Consider the following 22,024-nt stretch of genomic DNA (forward strand, 5'->3'; position numbering starts at 1 on the left):
TAGTTAACGAGATACACCCGGAATGGCTAACTGAAGGCCGGACGGTCCTGATCCCCAAGGACCCCAAGAAGGGACCGGTCCCCTCCAACTACCGACCAATAACCTGCCTCAGTACTACATGGAAGCTCCTGTCAGGCATCATATCGGCTAAGATGAACAGGCACATGGGTCAATACATGAGCGGGACACAGAAAGGAATTGGCAAGAATACCAGAGGCGCAAAACACCAGCTACTGGTAGACAGAACAATCAGCCGAGACTGCAAGACCAGACTGACCAACCTGTGCACTGCCTGGATTGATTACAAGAAGGCCTATGACTCAATGCCCCACAGCTGGATACTGGAATGCCTAGAATTGTACAAGATCAATGGGACCCTAAGAGCCTTCATCAGGAACTCAATGGGGATGTGGCGTACAACACTAGAGGCCAACTCCAAGCCCATAGCACAAGTCACCATCAAGTGCGGGATCTACCAAGGAGATGCTCTGTCCCCACTGCTGTTCTGCATAGGCCTGAACCCCCTCAGTGAGATCATTAACAAGACTGGCTACGGATACCGACTACGGAACGGAGCAGTTGTCAGCCACCTCCTGTACATGGATGACATCAAGCTGTATGCCAAGAGTGAACGAGACATCGATTCACTGATCCACACTACCAGGCTATACAGCAATGACATTGGAATGTCGTTCGGACTGGAGAAGTGTAGTCGGATGGTAACAAAGAGAGGGAAGGTAGTCAGAACTGAGGGGATTGAACTACCAGAAGGCAACATTGCAGACATAGAGGACAGTTACAAGTACTTGGGGATCCCGCAGGCGAATGGGAACCATGAAGAGGCCGCTAGAAAAGCTGCAACCACCAAGTACCTGCAGAGGGTCAGGCAAGTCCTGAGGAGTCAGCTGAATGGTAAGAACAAGATCCGGGCCATCAACACGTACGCCCTGCCCGTGATCAGGTACCCTGCTGGGGTAATAGGCTGGCCAAAGGAGGAGATAGAAGCCACTGACATAAAGACAAGAAAGCTCCTTACCATGCATGGAGGGTTTCACCCCAAGTCCAGCACCCTGAGGCTGTACGCTAAGCGGAAGGAAGGGGGCCGGGGACTGGTGAGTGTCAGCACCACAGTCCAGGATGAGACAAGGAACATCCAAGAATACATTGGGAAGATGGCCCCAACTGACCGAGTGCTCAGTGAATACCTCAGGCAGCAGAAACCCAAGAAAGAGGAGGGAGACGAGGAACCAGCATGGAAGGACAGGCCCCTGCACGGTATGTACCACCGGCAGATAGAGGAGGTGGCTGATATCCAGAAATCCTACCAGTGGCTGGACAAAGCTGGACTGAAAGACAGCACAGAGGCACTAATCATGGCAGCACAAGAACAAGCTCTGAGCACAAGATCCATAGAGGCTGGGGTCTATCACACCAGGCAAGACCCCAGGTGCAGGCTGTGTAAAGATGCCCCAGAGACAATCCAGCACATAACAGCAGGGTGCAAGATGCTAGCAGGCAAGGCATACATGGAACGCCATAACCAAGTGGCCGGCATAGTGTACAGGAACATCTGTGCCGAGTATAACCTGGAAGTCCCGAGGTCAAAATGGGAGATGCCCCCAAGGGTGGTGGAGAATGACCGAGCTAAGATCCTGTGGGACTTCCAGATACAGACGGACAAAATGGTGGTGGCTAACCAACCGGACATAGTGGTGGTAGACAAACAGAAGAAGACGGCCGTAGTGATCGATGTAGCGGTTCCGAATGACAGCAATATCAGGAAGAAGGAACACGAGAAGCTGGAGAAATACCAAGGGCTCAGAGAAGAGCTCGAGAGGATGTGGAGGGTGAAAGTAACGGTGGTCCCCGTGGTAATCGGAGCACTAGGTGCGGTGACTCCCAAGATAGGCGAGTGGCTCCAGCAGATCCCGGGAACAACATCGGAGAGCTCTGTCCAGAAGAGCGCAGTCCTGGGAACAGCTAAGATACTGCGCAGGACCCTCAAGCTCCCAGGCCTCTGGTAGAGGACCCGAGCTTGAAGGATAAACCGCCCGCAGGGGCGTGCTGGGTGTTTTTTTTTTTATATATATATATATGTATATATATATGTATATATATATATATATATATATATATATATATATGTATGTATATATGTATATATATATGTATGTATATATGTATATATATATATATATATATATATATATATGTATGTATATATGTATATATATATATATATATATATGTATGTATATATATATATATAAAAACACCCAGCACGCCCATGCGGGCGGTTTTATCCTTCAAGCTCGGGTCCTCTACCAGAGGCCTGGGAGCTTGAGGGTCCTGCGCAGTATCTTAGCTGTTCCCAGGACTGCGCTCTTCTGGACAGAGATCGCCGATGTTGTTCCCGGGATCTGCTGGAGCCACTCGCCTAGCTTGGGAGTCACCGCACCTAGTGCTCCGATTACCACGGGGACCACCGTTACCTTCACCCTCCACATCCTCTCGAGCTCTTCTCTGAGCCCTTGGTATTTCTCCAGCTTCTCGTGTTCCTTCTTCCTGATATTGCTGTCATTTGGAACTGCTACATCGATCACTACGGCCGTCTTCTTCTGTTTGTCTACCACCACTATGTCCGGTTGGTTAGCCACCACCATTTTGTCCGTCTGTATCTGGAAGTCCCACAGGATCTTAGCTCGGTCATTCTCCACCACCCTTGGGGGCATCTCCCATTTTGACCTCGGGACTTCCAGGTTATACTCGGCACAGATGTTCCTGTACACTATGCCGGCCACTTGGTTATGGCGTTCCATGTATGCCTTGCCTGCTAGCATCTTGCACCCTGCTGTTATGTGCTGGATTGTCTCTGGGGCATCTTTACACAGCCTGCACCTGGGGTCTTGCCTGGTGTGATAGACCCCAGCCTCTATGGATCTTGTGCTCAGAGCTTGTTCTTGTGCTGCCATGATTAGTGCCTCTGTGCTGTCTTTCAGTCCAGCTTTGTCCAGCCACTGGTAGGATTTCTGGATATCAGCCACCTCCTCTATCTGCCGGTGGTACATACCGTGCAAGGGCCTGTCCTTCCATGATGGTTCCTCGTCTCCCTCCTCTTTCTTGGGTTTCTGTTGCCTGAGGTATTCACTGAGCACTCGGTCAGTTGGGGCCATCTTCCCAATGTATTCTTGGATGTTCCTTGTCTCATCCTGGACTGTGGTGCTGACACTCACCAGTCCCCGGCCCCCTTCCTTCCGCTTAGCGTACAGCCTCAGGGTGCTGGACTTGGGGTGAAACCCTCCATGCATGGTAAGGAGCTTTCTTGTCTTTATGTCAGTGGCTTCTATCTCCTCCTTTGGCCAGCCTATTACCCCAGCAGGGTACCTGATCACGGGCAGGGCGTACGTGTTGATGGCCCGGATCTTGTTCTTACCATTCAGCTGACTCCTCAGGACTTGCCTGACCCTCTGCAGGTACTTGGTGGTTGCAGCTTTTCTAGCGGCCTCTTCATGGTTCCCATTCGCCTGCGGGATCCCCAGGTACTTGTAACTGTCCTCTATGTCTGCAATGTTGCCTTCTGGTAGTTCAATCCCCTCAGTTCTGACTACCTTCCCTCTCTTTGATACCATCCGACTACACTTCTCCAGTCCGAACGACATTCCAATGTCATTGCTGTATAGCCTGGTAGTGTGGATCAGTGAATCGATGTCTCGTTCACTCTTGGCATACAGCTTGATGTCATCCATGTACAGGAGGTGGCTGACAACTGCTCCGTTCCGTAGTCGGTATCCGTAGCCAGTCTTGTTAATGATCTCACTGAGGGGGTTCAGGCCTATGCAGAACAGCAGTGGGGACAGAGCATCTCCCTGGTAGATCCCGCACTTGATGGTTACTTGTGCTATGGGCTTGGAGTTGGCCTCTAGTGTTGTACGCCACATCCCCATTGAGTTCCTGATGAAGGTTCTTAGGGTCCCATTGATCTTGTACAATTCTAGGCATTCCAGTATCCAGCTGTGGGGCATGCGCCACATATAGTGCGCATGCGCCAACCAGCGTGCAGCCTGTTACAGTCGCTCCTGCTTTTCTCTTAGTTTAGCTCTTTTTTCTTACGTATTCTTTTTTTTTCTGACTTGTATTTTCCTCCGTTTTCTATCTCTTACTCAATCATGTGGATTGAGAGAGTTTTTGTTCTTCTGGTGGCCGTGGAACTGTTACTTTTATCATGGAACGGGACCGCGGCACATCTCCTACACGCACGGACTGTTTACTCCAGAGATCAGCTGATCGCCCTGATGCCGGCCGGCTCGCTGGCCAGGCCCGCAGAAGTGCCCGCAGAAGTACCAGCTGAAATTTGGAGGAAAACACATCGGGGATGCAGAGGTCAAGGACAGAAGAGAAGAAAAAAGGTGACGGTGAGACAGCGGAGGCTCGAAGCGAGGAGGAGGTTTAAACCGTGTCTGCCGTCTATCGTGATGGGAAATGTGCGATCGTTGGCAAGTAAAATCGACGAGCTCTCAGCACTGGTACGGAGTCAGAGGGAATACCGAGAGTGTAGCCTGATGTGTTTCACCGAATCATGGCTGCACCAGGTCATTCCCGATGAGAATGCTTCCGTGGAAGGCTTCCACACTGTTCGGGCGGACAGGGACAGCATCGCTAGCGGTAAGCGGAAAGGAGGTGGGCTTGCTGTTTTAGTTAACAACCGGTGGTGTAACCCTGCCAACATAACAATCAAAGAAAGGATTTGTTGCCCGGACACTGAACTGTGTGCTGTTGGACTCAGGCCGTATTATTTACCCAGGGAATTCTCTCACGTCATCTTGGTGGCTGTTTATATTCCCCCCTCTGCTAACCCCACAGCTGCATGTGACACTATCCACTCTGCCATAGCTCGGCTACAGACTCAGCACCCGAGTGCCTTTATTGTGATCTCGGGTGACTTCAACCATGTATCACTGGACAATACACTACCAACATTCAAACAATATGTGGACTGTCCCACCAGGGGAGAGAAAACTTTAGACTTACTGTATGCTAACGTCAAGGATGCATACAGCTCCTCCTCCCTCCCCCCACTTGGTAGGTCAGATCATAACCTGATTCACCTCACCCCCCGCTATGTGCCAATTGTGAGGAGGGAACCTGTGACCACCAGGACTGTTAGGAGGTGGTCAGAGGAGGCAATAGCGGAACTACAGGGCTGTTTCGAGGTGACCGACTGGGAAACACTCTGTGAGCCTCACGCCGAGGACATCAATGGGCTTACTGAGTGTATCACAGACTACATAACTTTCTGCACCGACTCCATTGTTCCAGCTCAGACTGTTCATTGTTACCCAAATAACAAGCCGTGGGTGACTAAGGACATCAAAGCCCTCCTCAACAACAAGAAGAGGGCTTTCAGAGGGGGCAACAAAGAGGAGGTGAGGAAGATCCAGGTGTTACTAAAGGACAAGATCAGAGAGGCTAAGGACAATTACAGGAGGAAGCTGGAGTGGAAACTCCAGCAGAACAGCATGAGAGAGGTGTGGAGGGGCATGAAGACCATCACTGGATTCAGGCCAACCAACAGCAGGGGAACTGAGGGAGGTGAGAATAGAGCCAATGAGTTGAATCTGTTTTTCAATAGATTCGACACCACAGTGTCTGCTCCCACCCCCACAACCTCACCTGCAGTCAGCCTGGAATCCAGAGCCACACCACTGTGCCAGCCTCTCTCTTCACATGTTGCCTCCTGTGAGATTCCTGACACCCCTCCCCCACCCATCACCTTCACTCAATACCAGGTTGAGATGCAAATGAGGAGACTTCACTCAGGCAAGTCTGCTGGACCAGACGGAGTGAGTCCCCTTGTCCTCAAGGCCTGTGCCCCCCAGCTGTGTGGAGTCTTTCATAAACTGTTTATGCTGAGTCTGAGTCTGCAGAGGGTCCCGGTGATGTGGAAGACATCATGCCTCGTCCCTGTACCAAAGACGCCTCGTCCCAGTGGCCCCCAGGATTACAGGCCCGTGGCACTGACCTCCCACATCATGAAGACCCTGGAAAGGCTCATCCTGGACCAGCTGCGACCCATAGTAAGACCACATCTGGATCCCCTTCAGTTCGCTTATCAGCCTCGTCTCGGAACAGAGGACGCCATCATCTACCTGCTCAATCGTGTCTACACCCATCTGGACCAGCCGGCGAGCACTGTGAGGGTCATGTTTTTTGACTTTTCCAGTGCTTTCAACACCATCAGGCCGACCCTCCTGGGTGATAAGTTAGCAGCGATGCAGGTGGATGCTTCTCTGGTGTCCTGGATTGTTGATTACCTGACAGGAAGACCACAATATGTACGTCTCCCACAGTGTGTGTCTGACAAGGTGATCAGCAACACAGGGGCACCACAGGGGACTGTCCTCTCCCCCTTCCTCTTCACCCTCTACACCACAGACTTCAGCCACTGCACAGAGACCTGCCATCTTCAGAAGTTTTCTGATGACTCTGCAGTGGTTGGATGCATCAGCAGGGATGATGAGACAGAGTACCGGGCTGTGGTCGACTCCTTTGTCACGTGGTGTGAGCAGAATCATCTGCAGCTCAACGTGGCAAAGACCAAGGAACTGATCGTGGACTTCAGGAAGACCAGGAAACACTTGACCCCTGTTTCAATCCAGGGGGTCAGTGTTGACATTGTGGAGGACTATAAATACCTTGGAGTACACATTGACAATAAACTGGACTGGGCTAAAAACACCACAGCACTTTACAGGAAGGGCCAGAGTCGTCTCTATTTTTTGAGGCGACTGAGGTCCTTCAACATCTGCCAGAAAATGCTGAGGATTTTCTATGAGTCTGTTGTGGCCAGTGCGATCCTCTATGCTGTTGCATGCTGGGGGAGCAGGCTGAGGGTCGCAGATGCCAACAGACTTAATAAACTGATCCGTAAGGCCAGCAATGTTGTGGGGATGGAGCTGGACTCCCTCAAGGTGGTGTCGGAGAGGCGGATGCTGTCCAAGATAAAGACAATGTTGGATAACACCTCCCACCCACTCCATGACATGTTGGTCAGTCACAGGAGCTCGTTCAGTGAGAGACTGAGATTACCGAAAAGCACCACTGAATGACACAGGAAATCATTCCTGCCTGTGGCCATCTCCCTGTACAACGCATCCACTTAACACACTGTTTGCTGCTACAACTACACATGTTTCTTTTCCAACTATTTATTTATGAGTGACTTATGTATGTATGTATGTATATATATGTATATATTGTACTATTCTTAGTTAGCGTATTGTCTGTCTTGTCTTAATGTTGGTTTAAAATGGAGCACTGTAACAAAAAATAATTTCCCCCAGGGATCAATAAAGTATTCTGATTCTGATTCTGATTGAGTCATAGGCCTTCTTGTAATCAATCCAGGCAGTGCACAGGTTGGTCAGTCTGGTCTTGCAGTCTCGGCTGATTGTTCTGTCTACCAGTAGCTGGTGTTTTGCGCCTCTGGTATTCTTGCCAATTCCTTTCTGTGTCCCGTTCATGTATTGACCCATGTGCCTGTTCATCTTAGCCGATATGATGCCTGACAGGAGCTTCCATGTAGTACTGAGGCAGGTTATTGGTCGGTAGTTGGAGGGGACCGGTCCCTTCTTGGGGTCCTTGGGGATATATATATATATATATATATATATATAAGTGTGTGTGTGTGTGTGTGTGTATATATATATATAGCTGGATAGATATATAAAAAAAATCTGATTTTATTTTTTAATACTTGTGCTTTTGTGCGTGTTTTCCTCATTTTCTCTTCCCCTTCTACCGCCACCCCCACACCCTTTTTTCTGTGCTTCCCCTCCCCTGCAGATCCCCTCTGCCGGCCAGCTAATGGAGGCTGTGCGCGTGAAGATGAAGGAGAGGAAAGTGCTGACAGAAGAGCTGGCCACGCTCGCAACACCAGTCAGCGAAAAAGCCTGACTCCCTGGGCTGAGGCTGGGAAAACTGTCATCCTCTTCTTTTCCTCCCTCCCTTCTTCTCTCCCTCCCCAGCTCCTACTCGGTGGGAGCCGGGCTGAGCCAAGCTGGGCCGGGGCAGCAGAACCAATATTTGTGAGAAAAGCGCTGTCGACTCACTCTGGGCCACTGGCTCAACGCAGCACCCCAGCTTTTGTAAATGAGCCCTCGACATCTGTGTTAGCACTCACTGCACTATGTCTATCAGACAGGGCCCTTTAGTGCCAAGCTAATTTACAGTGCAGCCACTCTCCTCCGCTCTCAACGCAGACCTGGGGTGATAAGGCAAATGCTTACTCTAATGTTTAAATTACACTTTTTGAAACTTTCTTTTACCCCTTTCCCTCTAATTTATTTGGCACCTCAAGAACTTTTAGGTTGCAGGGACTTGACCTACGCATGCCTAGTCGACACTTTAGGAAAGTCCAAAGCAAGAGAGAGCAGAATATTCACTGCAAGGAGCTCCAGAGTGTATTACCCTCAGATCCAGTTCAGTGATTGAAGCCTCATCTGTTCCATTTATGAAATGCACTGCAAGTATTTATTTCTGAAGAAGATTGTTAAAGCTTCTAATCTTTTATTTTGTTATGTAATTATATTAAGTATTGCTTGATTTTTTTTACCATTTTGTTTAATAAGCATTTACTTAATTTCCAAAATAAAAGCCCTTTTAACTTCTAAAGACTGCCTTTTTGTGATGGTCGCTGTCGTTTGCTTTGCTGTGCTCTCGTACTTTGCTTGTTCTGGCAGTTCAAAGGAGTGTCAGTCAGAGTGGGATGGTGACTGAGGATGCTCTGCTGGACTGCGGGGTTCTCGCACCTCTCTTATGATTGACAGCTGCCTGTTGGCATGGTTCCTGTCTGTAACAAGTGGCCCCTGCTGCTGACATCATTAGTAAGGGTCAGGATGAGCACACACGCACACACACAGAGCCGTGGTGCACAAGAGGAGTGGTTCCATCCTTGACACAGCTACCTCCACTTCCTTTTATCTGTTTCCCTTGTCCTCCCTCTCTTATTATTCATTTTGAATATTAAACCACAATCCAGGTCTCTGTCCTTGAGTTTGCATCCCACTCAGGAGACCCACACGCCTCCTTTGAAATTGCTTCTTCTTTTCCCTTTTTTTTGAATAACCACTTTCCTCCTTTCTTTTTATTATGTGTAATAAACAGTGGCACGAAGGATCCTCCGTTCAAGAATTAAAAAATAATTCCACTTTTTAATCCCCCCCACCAACCCCCCACCTCCTTCTCAAATATATGCTAATGATGTCGTTTTCCTTTATCTTTTTATAATAAAGGATTAGGCCAGGACTGTCTCTAGCTGCAACTCGGGGACCAATTTAGCTGGGATCCAGGAGAGACAAACCCTAGTGGTTAATTACCATTCATTAACATAGTTTGCATCTTTTCTTCTTCTCCAATACCCATGGGCGAGCTATTGTCAATATTTGTCCCATATAAATTTCTTCACTCTCTTTTCCTGTCACTGTCCTCCAGCGTAATGGAGCTAATGACAAACATTAATAACTCAGAGAAATACGGTGGCACCGTGGGTAAAGAAAAGCAAAACATCACAGAGACCCTCCTGCATGGCCCCGCCCTACCCCTCCGCTGTCTGTCTCTATTTCTCCCTCTTCCTCGTAGCGTGTAATGCACAGTCAACATATTTGCTCACCGAAACCCGCCATCCGGCCTCGGCTGACGCGCTCGCTCTATTTCTGTGACATATTCAAATGCGGGGCCCCTCAGCTGGTACTCCCTTGGGTTTAATTAACCTGGCCTTGCCTCTGACGCTCCCTCAGTGAAGATGTTAAAATGATCTTGAAAACACCCTTCAAATAACCACCACCACCCCCATCCAATGCGCACACACACGCTCATTTCTTCCACTAGGCGCTGTGTATGATTCATCTCCCCTTTTCTTTCTCCCTCCTCTGTGTAGGAATGGCATGCCATACTCTTCTTCTCTTTCACTCCTTGTCTTCCACCCTTCTTTTCTTGTACAGCTCTCATTAAGAGAGGTTTCCTGTGGGAATTACTTTGATCAGTAGTTCCAAATGCAAAGTTTTTCTCCCTTCCCCTTTTATTCATTCCAACACAATCGCGGTGTCATTTTCACTCTATCTTTATCTCTTTCCCTCCCTGCTCTTTTTAAATCCAACTTTCATGTATATTTTCTTTCCACTGATTTCCTACAGGAGATTGTTCCTGGAGGGATAGAAGAGGGTTAGGGTTACAGGTTGGCTTTGGGGTTCATCGAGGATTTCTGTGCATGTGTGTTGTTTGTCCCAGGGCTGTCTTTCTGGTACTTTTAAGTTCCCTTTGTCTGGTGAGTCTGTGCCACTTGGGTGGGAAGGCGGGTATACCTAAGTACAAAGAAAAGTAACGCGCAAACTGAGAATTTCTTCTGCCTCCATCTGATACACAATTAGTCCTTGCCGATCTCGTCAGCCAGCTGTGGAGCGAACAGAAAATAGCCTCTGGTGATTTCCTTTACTTCGCTGACACAGTTTCACACCCCAGCTATTGCTGCCAATACATCAGACTGCTTTGATTTTTGCCGGCACAGGCGCTTGGCACAGTCTAAAATAACAAGGTGCTTGTGACATACAGCCAAATGTGTTTTCAACAAATGTATAATGCAGCATGTTTACAGTTGTTCATTGTGTTAGTCCTCCGTGTTTGATCCACAGAGAGATGGTTCAGTAATAAAAAGGTAGATGGGGTTTACAGGGCGTATGACACAAATCGCGCCACATCTCAGCCTAATAGTAATTTCTGTTAAAACTCTCATACTCGTCTTGTCAGTGTATCCATATATAATGTTCTTTTAATGTTGCATCATATGGCACTTTACAAAGAAGAAGAAGGAAAACATTCTCAGTGTGTCCTGATGCACGTGTGCTGTGTGTACAGCCTCATTGATCTTCACTTGAACAAGTCCCTTATCCTTCTCTTCTGTGCTCCAGACATGAAACAGCAGCAGATTATGGGTGGATGCGGCCCGCCGTGGGAAGCTAGGGAGCAGATAAAAAGGCAAGCCACTCCTGGGAATAAAGCTATGTTTTGATGCTGTGTGATGAAGCAGAGCCACAGGGTGAGAGGAAGGGGAAAGTTACAGAATCCATCTATCTAATATGTAGTGTATATACTGTATATCCTGTATTTTCTGTGGTTTTTCTCCCTCCCCGTCGTTTGGCTGCTCCACCGTAGCCGAGCTCTTCCAGCACTTTGTTGTTCTTTGACACTCGCACTTTCTCTGTCCCCAGTGGACTGTCCTGAGCTTTGTTCACGGCAGCTGTCTCTCTAAAGCCATGGCCAAAGCTTCTGCCGTGAAAAAAGAGAGAGGAAAAAGGGGGGGGAATGAGACAGGGGTTGATCCCATCTCTAATCCACCTACTCTTACAGCACAGGACCGAAGCCGCTGTCCTCGACAATACCTCAGAGAGAAGTGGCTCTTCAGTGAGATTCCCTGAACCCTCTGGTGTCCTTTTGATTAGTGTGGGATGTTGCCTCAAATGACGTTGAAAATATTCTTGATATTTCACATCAAAGTGTACACTTTGATCAAAATTTCACACTTTGATGTGAAATTTGTCAGACATTTCAACCTTTAAACGTGCCAGTGTTTTGTCCTGAGGTTTCAACCTCATCAGTCGGCCCACTGTTTTCCACGTGTATCAAAACATTACCAGTCTTCATTTATCCTCTGTTACAAAATAGGCATCCATTCTTTGTTTTCTGCTCCGGCATATATAATAACACCTTAGTCTAAGGTGCACAGCCCCTCAAAGCACCTCTCCACCTTGACTAACTTTTCCAAGCGCTCATTAGCGGACTGGCTGAAGTTTGGAGGGTATGAAGCAGGCAGGCAGATTACCCCCTGTAAAGTAGCACACCTCAGGTAATCACACTAATGAATTCTAGCACCACCACCACCCCTACTCATACACCCCTTGTTCCTTTCTCTATTTCCCTTTACTTACTTTCTCCCTTTCTTCCACAGTGGCGGGTCGGTGCACGAAGTGCCAAACAACAAAGTGTTTGTTTGCATAATATTAGCTCTGCGCACTCGCATGCAGTGGCGGGGGCCTGACTGCAGGACTGACTGGAGGCTTCCCATGAACACAGGTGGAGCAGGGCGAGCATCACTGGGACCAATTAGAGCAGAGCACAGGTACATTAGCATGTTTGAGTGGAGCGAGATGACGTGGGGATTGGTGGACCTTATGAGACCCACAAACACATGACTACAGCCTGGCTTATGTTAGCTGTTTGTCTCTGGTGGCATGACTGGCATATGTGTGACAAATGACCCCTGGTCTGCTGTAGAAGTCAGTCCATTTTTTGTTTTTCTTATTAACACCTGCACACACACACACAAACACATACAGGTTCATAAAGGATACATTGAATCTTTCTTAAGGGCTTTATTTATGATGAAATATAAACACAACCATTTGCTAATGTTTTAACGATTAATATAAAAAAAAGGTTTCTTGTGGTTCATTGCCTCAGAGGTAAAAAGAAACAATCTGGGGAATGTGATTCACAGTCTGCTTAGTTTTACAGATGCAGACAATGAATATAAAGCAGCACATTCCTGAGCACTAAAATGCATTTTTCTTAGTAAAAGACCGTGGTAAGTAAATATTAAGTAAATTTTAAAGATCCCAAGGAAGTCAGTTCAGATGGTCTTGGATATTACCACAGAACGGTTTCCTGATCAGATGGTAGAGGCACCCTTCTCTTGATCAAAGCAAAGGAACAAATCTTCCTCTCCAAGATTTTGATGATCTTCATCTACTTCATAGACTATCTGGTCTGTGAGCACAGGCGCTGAGCAAAAGCCCCTTGTACCTGTGATTTCACTTTTCAGTCACCACACAGAGGCGATAGGTGGTGATAAGTGAGGCCTGCTATTTGGCTTTAAAGAGGTTCTGACAAACCATCTGGTGAGGGAAGTAGGACTTTGCTCAGAGGAGAACTGATAGTCTCAGCCAGGTATGTTATGATGATGGAATACTATCCACACTGAGTCTTTTAAAACTAGAACTAAAACTTATTTTTACACATTGGCACCTGAGTCTGTCTGGTTTGCTTACTTTGTCTCCTGTGCCTTTTGATGATTGTATATGTTTAGCACCTACTAGCATGTGTCTATTTATTTTGTACCTATATATGTGTGTTTTTTCCTATTCTGCCTTTAAATATGCTTCGAGAACTCTTCTGTGGAGTTTAAAGACTTTTATTAACCCATTCCCATTTCTAACCCAGAACTCACAAAGATCGTTACACGTTATGGCAGATAGGATTAGCCCTATTTTTAAAACGCTGGTGCTACGTTGGATCAACTCTACTGCATTAACTAAACTACCCTAAACACCAATCACGACATAGCTCTGTCAGTTCTCCCTCTGATTGATCCAACATAGCGTCAGCCCTCCTGAAAAGTCAAACTGCGGCGCTTGTTCTGCTTGGTTTATTGCTCAAGCATTTCAAGGCGTGTTATAGCACAGTGCGCTGGACGATAGCCAACTATATGCAAATTCTTTCCAAGTCATGGAAAGGTGAATCAGTTCTTCAGCTCATGCAAAGTGACGCTCGTGGAAGTTTAATCATCCAGGGTGCAGGCTGTATGTTATGAGCATATACCTGGTTTATGAGCTACAGCGATCATTGTAAAAAACACATTCTTCTTGGTTTTCCCCTAAACTATTTGGTTTTCTTAATAAAGTCATTAATAAGGAAACTAGAATCTCCTCGAAATGCTGTATTTACATTCATAAGCTTGTCATATATGCTAAAGAACACACGTCGTTTTTTAAGCAGAGCAGCTGATTTTCAATGCAATGAAGCAAAGTTGTTTCCTTTTACAGACTGCTTATCACAAATGACTTTTCATTTAAATCAAATCTGTCTTTGACTCACATGAGGAATGAAGAGTATCCAGTTGGTGAGCTTGGGATTGCATCTCTGCCTGTGATGAAAGACATGGCCTGTTGATTTCATTATACTTGGACCTTTAGGTTTAAGTTTTAGGCTGTTTTAGAGTGGAAGGTTTTCGCTTTAATTTCATAAGTTAGCATCATAACTGAACATTTAACACATAATGTGCTGATCGCAAAGTTATCAAGAGTCTGACGCTACTGTATGTTTTTGGGCAGCTGTTTATTTTTTTTATAAGCTTTCTCAGCGTTTCTCCAAAACATCCAAAAAGAAGCCCACAGACTTCTGGTACACAGTTCTAAGGACAGATGAAACAAAAGTCAAAGCAGGTAGCTCCATGCCCTCCTGGGTTTTAAAGGCACCTTAGAACACACATGCATCAACACTACATATGAGCGGGCGGAGGGAGGTTTGGAGTCATCACACACCCCCGTTCTCTGCGGCCTGCTGGAGCGGGGGGGACTAGGAGGAGAAGTTGGCCGTCCGACTGGGGTCTGGAGTGTGAGGCTGCTGCCTGCTGCTGCGGAGTCGGGGCGGTCTGCTTCTCCCCGCACCAGGGAAAAGGGTAACACTACCTGGGTCTGGGTGCAGTTTCCCCCTCCAGGGGCAAGGATATCTAGACCTAGGATTAGAGTACGCTTGGGGAGTGTGATTTTGTGTACAGTGTCCCTCTATGTCTATCTCCCCGTTGGGTGAGTGTTGAGTAATTGCACATGAGAGCATGAGGGTGGGAATGGATGTTTGTATATGTGTGTGCCTGTATTTCTGTGTCTATATGTCAGGTTGGGTATCAGGCGCCACCTCTCTGGGGACATCTCAGGCCCTCCAAGGTTTGGAGGCCTATCTCCCCCTACCACCACTCCCCCTTTCAGTGGCGGACTCCCTCAGACATCGGTGCGTTGGTGGTTCTTTGTGTCCGGGGATGGGCGTCCAGGTACACACCGGCTCACTCCTTGGTGGCTGCTTGTCGAGGCCTGGAGCCTGGGGCTCACTCGGGCCACTTCGGGGGTGGGGTGCCCCCGGCCTCGGTCACTCAGGCACGGCTGACTGCCGGCGGAGCTCACAGGCGCGTCACTGCAACCCCCCCGGCTTCTGCTCCGCGGCTGCTGAGTGAGCCCTCATCTGGGACTCTCCTCAGCTCTTTCTGGGACAGTGGCGCGGCTGCCCCTCTGTTGGTCTTCCTTGGTCTCTTGTGCTCTGGGGGCCTCTGGATGTCTGGAGTTTTGATCTCCTCCATACCTGCTTCATGCCCTGGTGGACGGGGCTGTGGCCCCCCCACACCCTCTAACAGATCATTACATGAAGGAACCTTTTAAAAACAAGTGCTCACAGGTGTACACACGGGTGATCACATACACAAACTACACCCTTTTTGGCTCCTACCTCAAAGCACACTGTGCGCTGTCGATCTTACTTGCTGCACAATAATGTTTAATATTTAGTATTTACTGTTATATTCCCATAGATCATCGTGATGTTGTTTATTCTATTGCTCTCGTTTTCTTCTGCTTGTTTTCTTTTTTCTTTCTCAACAGGTGACCCAGGTGATTGATATATGTTTTTTTTGTCTGCTTATTTAGTTGGTTTTTGTTTTTTGCCCTTTATCCCCGTGCCTCTTCCCCGCTGTTTTTCTTTCCCTCTTCCTTTCTCCCTTTTCTTTTCCCCAGTCAAATCTGTCCCGTATCTAGCAAGTGAAAATAAAAAATAAAATAAACAATAAAAGGTGAATCAAATGGACCATTATGGCAAGGCTGGGATGCTCCATTTGGTAAAGTAAATCCGTTGGGCATCTTTCTTCGCCTTTAGACAATAATTCTGATGGCAAAAGAGCCAAACGGGACAGGCAAAAAGACAGAAAAAGAAAAGAAAAGAAACAAAAGTCAAACTCTACAAATTGATGGAGAAATGTGGAGAGAAAAAGCTCATGGCCCAGAGCACCACCCCATCTATCAAACAGGTTGCTTCAGTTATGGCTGCCAGTGAAACTGGCACGCTGGCATTTATTGATGATTTCACTGTAGATGGAAGCAACAGGCTTTATGCAGTACTGTAGAGGAGCTTACTGTGTGCTCAGATTCAGCCAAATGTGTCAAAACTCACTGGATTCATTATTTAGGAGGACAACAATCCCAAACAGAACCTTAAAAAAGAATTTTTAAGGGTAAAGAGGTAGAATATCCTTGACTGCCCGAGTCAAACGCCGGCACAGTCAACGTAGTTATAACTGAGCTGCATCCCATTTGTTGTAGAACAAACTAAAAGCTGCGAGACTCTACAAGCAACGATTGAAGCCAGCTGCAGAGGTGGCCTGAGTGAGCACTGCTTATGGTGTAAAAAAGCCTAGAGCAAACCAAATATGTGATTTGTATTATATTTTCTACAGAACATGTGTCATTTTTATTCTTTTTACAGTATCACTCATTGTTACACTAAGCGTGATGGGTTAAAGTTGGGGTAGTATCAGCATGTGGAGCTGTTTTGCAGCTTCTGGGCATATCCTGCTCACCATCAGTGACAAGGTAATAACTGGGTTAGTGTTCGCTAGCTGAAGCTCAGAAGAGGTTGAATGATGTAGCATGAAAAGGATCCCAAACACTGAAGAAAATCTCATATAATGTGGCTGAGCTGAAGTTGAAAGTAAAAACTGTCAAAAATTCTTCCTGAATCAGTGAATGTGCGGATCTGATACCAGCTACAGCTCATTTAAGGCTTTCTCTGCCAAAACTCATTCTCGTGTGTGTGTGTGTTTATGTGATCACAGGTTATGATCACTTGATGTAGAAATTTCTAAAGAGTCCGTATACTCTTGCCCACCACTGTATATTCATTTTTTTACTAGTGTGCAGTCATTGTAAAGAAGAAACTACACCATCTTTCAAATCAAAGTTTTTTGTGCATCAAGACATTAAAAAAATCATCTGCAAAATACATGACGTAATATATCGTTTCAATATTTATTCAACAATAACCAAGCCAAAATTAGAAGCAATAAATAGATAAATAAGTACGCGCTTATTGCTTCAATAGGAATTGAAATGGTAAGTTGCAGCCAGCTACTGTTAACCATATGCATCTGATTAACTGATCATAAGCAAGTGTGAGCACCTCTATAAGATGTGTTGACAGGTGTTTGGTCTGGAGCAATCTGATGTGTGTTAAAATCTTCCCAGGATGTGGACGTCTAAGCAAATTCACTTCTAGATCAGACCGAGCAGTGCTCAGAGAAACTGCGAAAAATTCCAAGAGTGACATCTCAGACGCTTCAGGCCCCAGTAAGCATGTTAAATATTAAAGTTCATGACAGTGCAATCAGGAGAAGACCAAACAAGTATGGCACAAGCACATACTTGCACCTGAACAAATCGCAACACTTGTGGAACTATGTCCTTTGGATAGATGAGACCAAAGTGGAGATGCCATTAAGTACAGCGCCACATTTAATGAAAAGCAAACACAGCTTATTTAAACCAAAAGAAATGCGGTGATGGGACCTTAAGACAGACGTGCATAAACAAATGCCCGCAAACCTCAATTGATGCAACGCTGTAAAGAAAAGGGAAAACAATTACTCAAAGTTATTGCTACTAAAGGTGATTCTGCAAACTTTTGAATAATGTGGTGTACTTAGTTTTTCCACACACCTGCTTCTGCAGTTTGGATTAGTTTTGGTTAAATAACTATAGATACGGTGTAATGGGCCATGTGTAGTTGTTCGTGTGAGGTATTTAAATAAATCCAGAGGCTGTTTTATTACGTTTTCATTTGTAAAATCTTAGAATTGAAAGAGTGTGTGATTTATTTTTATGACGGCTGTAGATGAGACAAACATCTGAGTTCAGCTCAGCGTCTGTGTGAAAAGTACAGCTGAGACTTAATGTCTCATGAGGTAAGACAGACGGTCACCTGAAGCAGCTGAGGAACCAAGCATTTCATAAGAGCTGCCTGCAGAAGGCCAGCGAGCAGGAAAACTGAGGATAGCACAACATTCACATCATTTATTCTACTGCAGCAGACAGACGGCACAAATCTCTGAGGCCACAATCATTTATTGTAATAATATGTGGCCTATTGCAAGGTCTGTGTTTCTCATGCGGTTCAGCGGTGCTGCATCATCTCTTACCGCTAGGTGGAAGCAGAGCAGTTTTATAATCTGGACTGTGGACAAACAAAACCGACTTCCCCCCACCCCCAACCACAAAAAAAAAGTTAGTATCAACTTTTAAATTATAACATTCAAGAAATTCTCGTGACAGGCCCATTGTCACTGTTCTTTTGTGAGCTTGGCCTTGGCCTTCCATTTCAGTGGCTGTTCACAGTGACACCCTTTCAAGATTAAGTTATGTCACTAAATTAAAATCACTACTTTTTTGGGCTTTTGTTTCTTTGCTATTTTAGTAACAGAAACAGAAATAATAAACATAAATGAATAAACCCGCTTCTAAACCCGTGTTCGGGGATTCACCACATGGTGGCGCCACTAACACAGCAAATGCTCCTCATTTAACCAGTTCTGATGTTCTGTGGTGTAATGCCTGGTTATTACTAGAGTATACACAAAGAAAAAATAATAATAAAGAAACTGGTGAAGATTACAGTTTGTAATTTAGCCAGAATACTTAAAAGTCCTCTCCGTTTACTACATTCGCATCCACTGTGTGAGGTGTTCGTATTTTACATAAGAAAATAGAAATATTGCTCTTTACTCTAAAATGTAAAGCGGCCTATGAACATATTGCGTGGTCTCCCTGCACATACTGTGGTCTGATCGTAGAGACCTTCGGTTGTTACTTTGGTGCTGCCAGCGCTTCTGCACTTCTTACACCCACTATGCGCCCTGCTGCTGAGAAGCACTCCTCCCACCACAGACAAATGGACACAGTATAACTTTTACCACCTGTCGTTTACATTTCGCCGGTTGTGCTTTGTTTTCCGAAACAAGTTATACATTTGAATGCTTGCGTTTATCTAGTTTGTAAGATGATTGCGCCTTTTAGAGTTAATTTTCTCGACTGCGCGCTTAGGATTCGTTTCATTTAAGTATGTCACGGCCGCAGATATGGCCACATTTACGATTTCATGGCCAATTTTGTGATCGTCGCTCCGAGCCTAATTCAAATACTCTAACCTCGGCCATGTGGGATGCGTCTCTGACTGTCTGCACAAGTGGCCAGCAGACAGTAGACTAGCCATCTGGCGCCGTAGGGGGTGCCGCTGCTGACAAATGTGTGCAGGTGACTTGTTTGTTTGAATTCAGACCCGCTGCTCGCATTGGTCCTGCATTTTTGAGCAGACTTTTCATTGTTTTAATGGATGCAATGATTAATGGACTGAGTATGGATCTGAGAGGTGATGGACTCACGCGTAAGCGCGTGTGTGTGTGTGAAAACTTCTGATATTTTTTTTTACACCATAACACTGAGTGTGCGCAAGTTACTAGCTAAGTCTTATAGGTGTGATGGAACGTGACAGTGAATTTCTGCACTTCATTTAATTTTCTGTGTGAGTCGATGCCAAAACAGTTTTTGCACCATGACGCACGAGTAGGCTGCATTTAATACACTGAGTAAGAAGTACAGAAGTGATATGATTTGGATAGTCGGGAACTGACATTTTTTCTGAGTTCTGGGTTTTTTCCCCAGAATTTATGTTATAAAATACCTTAAAAATAAAAACAAGACAAATATAAACACACAAAATGACTTTAAAAGTCTAACATTGTCTGTTCTACGAGTGGTTAATAAAATAGAGTTCTGCTAAATGTTGTATAGGTAAGATGGTTTTAATGTTTCTTTCTCATGTTTGCCTCACTGCTATAGTCTCCTCTGCGCTCTGAAAGCTTGTGTAGGTACACGCATATTTAGTATGGTACATTGCTTTTTTTCAATTAATAGTCAGTATTGCAGCCGAACCTGCAGTGTAACCATTCATTATGGCTCTGTGACACTTAGAGACTTTCTTAAGGGAGATAATAGTAATTATTGGTTTGCTGTAGTCATAGCTGGACTGGCCATCGGGCATACCGGGCATTTGCCCGGTGGGCCGCTGGCGATTTTTTGTTTTTATGGGCCGATGGTTTTTTTTTAGTTTTTTTTTTAGGAAGGGTATATATAATGAAAGGTGTTGGATTGGCCAATTGGTCATGATCGACTCTGGGCTGGACCAATTACAGCCGAGGAGGCTGGATGCACCCGCCCCCTTGTTTAGCAATCACGTGATTTTCGCGCATTGCATGCCGGGAACTCGTGGCAAAACAATCCAAGTACCGCATCAAATGCAAACATTTGCAGCACCGCAAAACGTTCATTCTCCGGTTCCAATACCTTCTTGTTTTTTCTTTTTTCTTTCTTGCATTTTTCTTTGCCGCACAAAGAAGGAATGTACAAAACAAAAGGAGAACAATGCCGGTCGGTACAAAGACAGACTCGACGAAAAGGCAAAGAAAAGATACGAGGAAAAAATCAAAGGAGTGAAAGGGTCAGACCCTTATGAGCGCACAGAGTGGACAAAAGACGTCAGTGTGCTGCCCAACTTTCACCACGCTCAGATTTATAATCATACGGTTCTTGTGAGTGCATACACTCATGAAGTTTAGTAACTTCAGGTCACTGCAACAAGCCCAGGTACAGTTTACCGACGGATGGGTGCAGGACCTTGAAATGCACCGTATAGAACGAAAGACCATCGTACGAACAAAGGTAAGTTTACCAGTCTCACAAATCGTCGTCATAAATACACATTCGTTAACCGTTTATTAATATATAACCTTTGAGCTCAACGGTAATTAATTAGTAGTGGAAATAATCTCTGGTAGCATTACAGAAATGGAGCAGTGACAATAATATTGTAATGACCTGGCTGGGGTTGTTAGCCAGGTGCATTCTGGGTATTGTGTTGTCTGTGTTTTCTATCGTTCTGCTAGTTCCTATGTGTTTGATTCGCATGTTGTGTTAGTGTTATGTTAATGTAAGCCACAGTGAAGTTGATGTGTGTTCTGTGGAGTGGGTTGAATTGGCATGGTTGGATGACACCGCGACTCTATGTGGTGGGAGCGTGATAGGGGTTTGGTGTCAGCAGCATTATGTTGTTGTAGAAAAACATGGTAAATAAACGATTGGTGTGAACCACTAAAGCCTCCTGTTGGATCATTTGAGGATTATCAGTCTGCTGCTGAGACGCTCGGGGTTGTGCGGTGTATGACGACGAGTGCTCTCCATTTGTTGCAAAGTTTAGCGATAGCTGCTAGAGCCCTGCTAGCCGTTTGAGCTAGTGAGCAGTTTAGTCAGTTCAGCTCCACTAACCCACGGTTGTTACAATATTGTATGCTGTAATCGCACTGGACAATTAGTGATACATAACAACTGTTTTACCCTGTGAATAAAAGTATATGTTTTTGTCAATGTACCATGGTAATAACAGAAGCGAAACGCAATATTGTGTCAGGACAATTTACTATTTATGCACAATAAATAAAGGAGCATAGTGCCACAATTTCTGTTCAGCGCCAGACTTGCTTGTAACCTATATCACCAATTATGTTAAGAAAAATGACGTATTAATACTACAAAACTCTGACCTTTGTGGGAATGCTTGGAGCAGACTAACATGTGAGCTGGAGTGTTCTGAGACGTTTTGGTATATCCAGACCATCCGTCGGCTCTTACTTCGGAAACATGGCTTAAAAATTTCTCTTCAACGACGTAATCCGATTTAAAAAAAAAAAAACTATCTCTTTACCCGTCGGCTTCCCATGGCTGTCATGCGACCGGCTATTGAAGTTAATAATACAACAGCTTCTTGCCATTTTTTGGGTTTCTTTTTATCGCTGCGCCTGCGTGCGCTAGTACCTCTTGCCACAAGTTCCCAGAATCCTTTGCGGTTTTACCCCTGAATGACGTCACATTTTCAATCTTTATCCTGGTGGGCCGGTCTGTAGTCAAAATGCCCGGGCTGATTTTTTGTCCCAGTCCAGCCCTGGCTGTAGTCTGGTTGTCCGGGGTGGCACGGCTCTCTCCCTTGAGAGATGGGCGCTGTCCAGGGTGCTGGAGATGCTGAAACGCAGAGGTGTAAAGGTCATATTTCTTTC

The 22,024-nt window shown here is 45.8% G+C and overlaps 1 protein-coding gene across 4 annotated transcripts in view; it reads left to right on the plus strand.

The window, feature by feature from the left end:
* cntln (centlein, centrosomal protein) overlaps nt 1-8,670 on the plus strand; it is a 100,678-nt gene extending 92,008 nt beyond the window's left edge. For all 4 annotated transcript variants that reach the window (XM_026171264.2, XM_080302983.1, XM_080302984.1 and 1 more), the window contains one exon: nt 7,843-8,670. In XM_026171264.2, the coding sequence (XP_026027049.2) occupies nt 7,843-7,953 (111 nt within the window). In that variant the 3' untranslated portion in view covers nt 7,954-8,670. The remainder of the gene's footprint in view (nt 1-7,842) is intronic.
* Nucleotides 8,671-22,024: the final 13,354 nt, after the last annotated feature.

The sequence above is a fragment of the Astatotilapia calliptera genome, chromosome 6 (genome assembly GCF_964374335.1).
Source record: "Astatotilapia calliptera chromosome 6, fAstCal68.1, whole genome shotgun sequence".
Taxonomy (NCBI): domain Eukaryota; kingdom Metazoa; phylum Chordata; class Actinopteri; order Cichliformes; family Cichlidae; genus Astatotilapia; species Astatotilapia calliptera.